The following is a 7,227-nucleotide window of genomic DNA, read 5'->3' on the forward strand; positions in this document are numbered from 1 at the left end:
AAGACCACATCAAAAAGGGTTGCTTGGTAATAAGCTACATCTCAAACAACTAAGTATATAACATGTTACTTTTAAGTTATTTTGTATTTATACTAATTGTTTATAATTCTTGAAATGATGAGTTTGAGCTTAATTTTGACCGATGAGAGGATCGATTAACGGTTGAGAAATTGATGTCGAATGCATTTCAGAGGTACAAAGGTTGATGCCATGCACATTATAAGAAATTTAATACTATAATACAGGCGCACCAAAATTCATTCCAAGCAATTCCACCAAACGAATGGGAGAAGGTTTGTTATATGTTTGAAAATCCTACATATCAGGTAATATTGTTGCTATCTTTTTTTATTAGTATATGAGAGATGTATTAAACGTATAGACTAATATTTTTTTTTTAGCAACAGAGTATTGTGAACAAAGCAAATAGATCAAATTTAAAGATAAACCATCATGCGGGTTCTCGATCTTTTCATCATTTGTATAACAAAATGGTAAGTTATTTTAGTGCCCATTAAATATTAATATATAATACACTTTTCTGATTTAAGTTCTAATATAAATTTTCCTTTTGCAGAAAGAAGAAAGTACTGTTGATTATGATCTGATCCAATTGTATGCTAAAGTATATAAAAATCGTGATGGTATTTGGGACAGTCCTGAAGCAGAGACAAATTATGTAAATTTAAGTTTATTTAATTTCATTGTCACATATTATTTTTGTTACTTATACTAACTTTAATGTTTTTATTTTTGTAGGACAAGATAATATCTCTTAAGGAAACTGCTGCGGATCCATCTGATGCGTCATCTGTCAATGATGCTCAAATCATTTCTCAAGTTCTTGGATCACGTTCTAGATAATTGAGAGGCTTAGGATGTTGCGTAAAACCATCCTCAACACCATCATCCTATTCTCGAGTCAGATCGAATAACGACAAGACTAAGGAATTGGAGGAAACAACACTTGAGATAGAATGATTGAGATCAAAGGAAAAAGAGTTGCTGACCTGATTAGATCAAGCAGCGGATCTTGAGGCAAGATTAGAAAAGTGGATGCAGTTGAATAACCAGAAAATGTTTAAATAGTTCCAGTCAATGATATCCCAAAACTCTATGCTACCACCATAATCTTAAAATTTATCTTTTCTTTAATTGCATTTATATTATGAAGTTTTAAAACATTTGAACAATTGATATTTTAATTAAAATTTATGTAATATTAGTATGGTATTTTTAATTAAATTTTGATATGTATGATTAATACCGTTCGAATGGTAAATAACTAGTTCGAATGGTAAATTTCCATTTATAACTCCATTCGAATTAAAACTGACCCATTTGAACAAAAACTAACCCATTCAAACGACAATCGAGAAATACGAACGTTCGAACAATAAAATATTTATTCGAACAATATTAATATGCAAAACCCCGTTTGAATGGATATAATTTTTTAAAATAAAATTTCTGTTCGAACATATATAATTTTTGTTCAAACACAAATCATTTAAAAAATTTCTTAGTTCAAACGCATAAAATCTATTTGAACACTTCGTTCATTTGAACAGAATCAAATATGGTCATTAGTTCAAATGAATATTTCATATTATTCGAATGGACATGTCGGTTCGAATCGAGAAATATTTCATTCGAACAATGTATCGAGAAATGTTCGTCTCTAAAAACTTTTTGAGACGGTCTTTTCGAGATAAATTAGAGATGAAATTTTTTCTTTTCCAAATATAATTTGGGACTAAATTTTGGTTTTTTGAGACAAACTTATAGTGTAATGTTATGCAGCCTATCTTTGACTTTTCAGAATAGATAGATGACTCTTGTTACAATTTTTTATATAATTATGTTTTAAAATAATGATATTTTTGTATAATATTAATACTAGTTATTTTATGAAAATATCCTTAATATGGTCTTGTAAAAACAAAAGAATTGGGTATTTTTATTTTATTTTTCTTGGCATTTTCGCTTTTCAAGCATGTTCGAATTCCCAACAGGTATCATTTAATTTATATCAAATTATGACTCTTTATGTACTTTTAATGTCAAATATTATTTCATTTGAATTGAAAGTAAAAATAGACATTAATTGTAGAGCCTGCATTAATACATTTTGGTAAGAAACAAAATCGAGTACTTAATTATAATAAATCATTTTCATATCTTATGATTTTATTATATATATATATAATGCATTTAAGGATTTATTTTCCCTATATGTCAACCTTGATTTCTTTCTCAACTAATGACCTCAAATATGGTCATTAGTTCAAATGAATATTTCATATTAATCGAATGGACATGTCGGTTCAAATCGAGAAATATTTCATTCGAACAATATATGGAGAAATGTTTGTCTCTAAAAATTTTTTGAGACGGTCTTTTCGAAATAAACTAGAGATGAAATTTTTTCTTCTCCAAATATAATTGGGGACTAAATTTTGGTTTTTTGAGACAAACTTGTAGTGTAATGTCATGCAGCCTATCTTTGACTTTTCACAATAGATAGATGACTCTTGTTACAATTTTTTATATAATTATGTTTTAAAATAATGATATTTTTGTATAATATTAATACTAGTTATTTTACGAAAATATCCTTAATATGGTCTTGTAAAAACAAAAGAATTGGGTATTTTTATTTTATTTTTCTTGGCATTTTCGCTTTTCAATCATGTTCGAATTCCCAACAGGTATCATTTAATTTATATCAAATTATGACTCTTTATGTACTTTTAATGTCAAATATTATTTCATAATTTGAATTAAAAGTAAAAATAGACATTAATTGTAGAGCCTGCATTAATACATTTTGGTAAGAAACAAAATCGAGTACTTAATTATAATAAATCATTTTCATATCTTATGAGTTTATTATATATATATAATGCATTTAAGGATTTATTTTCCCTATATGTCAACCTTGATTTCTTTCTCAACACAAGATCAGTATCAAATATATCTCAACATGATATATTTTTCAATAATAAATTAAATTTTGATCTTCTAGATCTTAAGAATGAAATGAATTCTATATTTATAATAGAAGGGATATAATTGGGAGATTATAATGGCGTTACGTAGGTACAGGTCGAAACAGTAATAAACCGGATAATTCGCATTTAAAACAATACAATAACTAATTATATATGCCATTAATTAACGTACTCTAAATGCTGGTACTGATCCCTATATAAATGATGATGCATGAGGCCAGCAAATCTCATGATCTCAACAATTTAAACCACCATTGTTTTTTAGTTCTTCAAGATCAAGACGATGTTTGCAAAGGTTTTCTTTGTGGTGGTATTCTCAATGCTGCTCATCATGATCAGCACTACCGATGCAGCTCGAATCTTGGATGAGCTTACAACGTCGCCCTTTAAGCACCACGAGATTTATCGGCCTGTCGTGAGTACCCGCCGTTTAGTTCTATCACCAACACCAACGATCGACCGTTTAGTTCCAGGTGGACCCAATCCTATGGAACCACCACCGACACCTACGCTCATGACGATCGACCGTTTAGTTCCAGGTGGACCCAATCCTATGGAACCACCACCGACACCTATGACGATCGACCGTTTAGTTCCAGGTGGACCCAATCCTATGGAACCACCACCGACACCTACGCTCATGACGATCGACCGTTTAGTTCCAGGTGGACCCAATCCTATGGAACCACCACCGACACCTACGCTCATGACGATCGACCGTTTAGTTCCAGGTGGACCCAATCCTATGGAACCACCACCGACACCAATAGGAACAATAAATTAGACTTGGAGTTGATTAATATGGATAGAGATAGAATAAATTGTACGTATTATGGGTTTAATTCCCATGTATGTCAATGAATCGTTTTGCTTTAAAGCATCGTGTTATTGTTACAAATTTATTATTATATGAGTAATTTTATCTATAATTATAAAGTGCGTAAATATCACGTAACGCTTTGAAAAAGAATGGGATTCAATATCAAAAAATTTAGATCCCATATTTTATTTATTTTTTTTAAAGTGATTACACGGCGGTTGTACAATTCATTTGGCCACCAAAACTAATTAGAGTAGCTAGGATTTTGCTAGCTAAAATAGATAAGGAGTTATTATTGGAGATGATCTGGTGGCCAGGGTTCAATATCCCAAAATCCAAACCATATCAGTTTAGTATATAACTCATTTTCTTAGATAGTTTTATATATTAACTTCAGATCAGCAATCCAAGCTCTAGGCTAGCCTAGCTTATTGGTCAATGGGAATGGGCAGCAGAAAGATTGACGATGGACAATGAGCTAGGGTGCACATCCCTAAATATATATATGTACACTAGTGCAAATATTTTTGTTATTTTTATCTTTTAAGGATTTTTTAAACATTCTTAACTATTAAAAATAAATAAATAAATAATATAAATTTACTAATATATAATCAATTCCTTAATTAACCATTAAGAAAAGATTAAAAAAACATTAAAATATATGAGTGAGCATATTTTATGGACATATTTCGAAGTTATTCTACCTAATTATAAATATGCATCCATGTTTGTTAAATAAGATTAAATTGAATTATCTCAAAGAGCGAAATTTTCACAAGGTCGGATTTTTGCTCATCTTATAGCCCACGTCACTTTGTCGTTTTCACTTCTACGTCGTTTAGGAGGCAACTAGAGTCTCTTAAAAGATTCCACACTTCAAGATCAAGAGATCTAGATGGTTTCTCTAAAAAAATGAAGAGAGAGAGAGAGAGAGAGGAGAGTTTTTAGAACTCTATATCACATACACACAATTAATGTACGTATTCTTATTTTAAAGAGTTTTCACATTTGGAAGTTAAATTAACTTCCCTAAATATGTAAAAGTTAAATAACCTCCCTAGATTTGTGATAGTGGTGGGAGTTAACAAATAACTTCCCCACTCATGTAGACACCAGTTGATCATGGAATTTACCCATCACCAACATCTCCCACTTGTCCACTAGGGGTGCTATGTCCATTAACAATCTCCTCATGTTCTCTCAATCAATTATCCCTCATACAGAAAATAAAGCCTGCAACCTGACGAGAAGACAAAATGTAGGAATACTATATTAAGTCACCATTATACTAACATAGTATATCACTCATTATATCTTGTCTATGCCCTAGATTATTTGATATCACTAGATCTAGTGTCCTTAATCCATCACAAGTTTATAATTCAAAGCAATTATTGATCTCACATATATAATATGTTCATGATTATATCGAGTCAAAACGACACAATCGCACGGGCTATGAGACATAAAATAACAAGAATCTAAACAATTTTCCCTAGACACTCATGTCAATTCAATTAGACTTGACTACTTTCCTAGATATGTTCTGCGAGACCGTATTTTTCGTGGCCCTAAGAAAACATGCTAAAGTAGCAACATCAAGTTTTCATTTTATGACATAGTTCTAAGTTCAAGGGCATATGAATAGATCATTTATTAATCCATTAGTGATGGAGTAGGGACCCATCCAATCACTCTTCATATGGTTGTCTACAGCACATACAGTATGAAACGTATGCTATGATGAAAACTCCCAACTGATTGGGCTTGTCACTTTCAAACACCGTACAAATCTTAGTCTACTCGCCACAAAGGCGCTCTAACTTGAGTTTCTTAGCACAGTCACTCATCTAGCATTTGTCTAAGATCTCATATTCTGCTTTAATCAAGCTTTATGAATTTGTGCAAATAATTTATATATAACTTTTGTAAGTCTCATCTTAGCCAAACTAAGGTGACATTCTTTAAATTTATCTTCAATATTCCAAAGCATTAAGATATTTACTAGCTCGCTTTCCAAGGCCAAAGTAATCAACTTGTCTCATCTTGCTCGCTACTCAAGCGCCGAGGTGATCATTCAAGTGAGTGAACTGATCTTTGCCTGGTCACTTCTTTATAATGTGTGCTTTTCACTTAGTATCAATTAATTAATAATATGAGATAAATACAATAAGCTCACTGCAATAGATACTAACAGTTAAATATACAATAAAGTTTAAGGTATTCTTAATACAACATATCAAATCTGATGAAGTCCCAAACTCCTAACATGAGTCTGGAAAACAATTCTACTAGTAGCCTTAGTAAGAGGATCATCTACCATCTTGCCAGTAGAGATATGTTGTAGGATCAGCTCACCTTGCACAACAACATCTCGAATGTAGTGAAAACAAATATCTATGTGTTTGGTTCTGCCATGGTATTTGGGATCCTTGGCATATGCCAAAGCTACCATACTATCACTGTATATCTTAACGGCTTCATCTACAAGAGTCGTATCCTCTAGGCACTAGAAAAATCTCCTCAACCAAACAGTCTCTTGTACAGTTGCTGAACAAGCAACATACTTTGACTTCATCGTGGACAAAGTAATGCATGATTACTTCTTGCTACACCAAGAAATAGCTCCCCCACTAAGCATAAATGAGTAACCCGTCGTGGATTTTCGCTCATCTTTGTCACTAGCCCAATCAGCATCGCTATAACCCTTTAGTCTCATGTCTCCACCCTGATAGCAAAGAACAAGGTCTGCTGTCCCATGAAAGTATCAAAAAATCCTCTTAACTGCTTACCAATGAACAAGTCCTGGGTTACTCTGATAACGACTAACCAATCCAACCGCAAAGCAAATGTCAGGTTGTGTACACAATATAACATACATCAAACTTTCAATTCCACTTGCATAAGGAACTATGGTCATTTCTTTCTTTTCCCCATCATTCTTAAAACAATGTTCTACGCTAAAAGTATAACTCTTCTCAATTGAAGTGTTTATGGGTTTGGAGTTGTGCATACGAAATCGTTTTAGAACTTTCTTAATGTAAGTCTCTTGAGACAAATCAATAAGCTTCCTCAATCAATCCCTTGAAATTTTAACTCCCAGCACATTATTTGCTTCCCCCATGTCCTTCATCTCAAAAGTAGAGGACAACCACTATTTTGTGGTGACAATTATCTCCATATCATTTCCAGCTAATAAGATGTCATCCACGTACAAAGACAAAATTAAAACACTTTTCCCTGTACGTTTGACATACATACAATGATCTTCTTCTAGCATTTCAAAGTCAATTGAAGTAATGGCCTCATGAAATCTAAAGTACCATTGTCTAGACAATTGTTTAAGGCCATAAATGGAACTGTAACACTCCGGTCCCAGATGGGTCAGAG

The 7,227-nt window shown here is 32.2% G+C and overlaps 1 protein-coding gene across 1 annotated transcript; it reads left to right on the forward strand.

Annotated features, from left to right (window-relative positions):
* Positions 1-3,297: 3,297 nt before the first annotated feature.
* Positions 3,298-3,798, forward strand: LOC108996637 (arp2/3 complex-activating protein rickA-like). Its single transcript, XM_035695174.1, has one exon. It carries the CDS (start codon positions 3,298-3,300, stop codon positions 3,796-3,798), a length of 501 nt encoding a protein of 166 aa, XP_035551067.1.
* The last annotated feature ends 3,429 nt before the right edge of the window (positions 3,799-7,227 follow it).

Source organism: Juglans regia, chromosome 10 (assembly GCF_001411555.2).
Source record: "Juglans regia cultivar Chandler chromosome 10, Walnut 2.0, whole genome shotgun sequence".
Lineage (NCBI taxonomy): Eukaryota > Viridiplantae > Streptophyta > Magnoliopsida > Fagales > Juglandaceae > Juglans > Juglans regia.

Coding starts and splice junctions, on each gene's coding strand:
- LOC108996637 (XM_035695174.1), top strand. CDS start 3,298: ATGTTTGCAAAGGTTTTCTTTGTGGTGGTATTCTCAATGCTGCTCATC.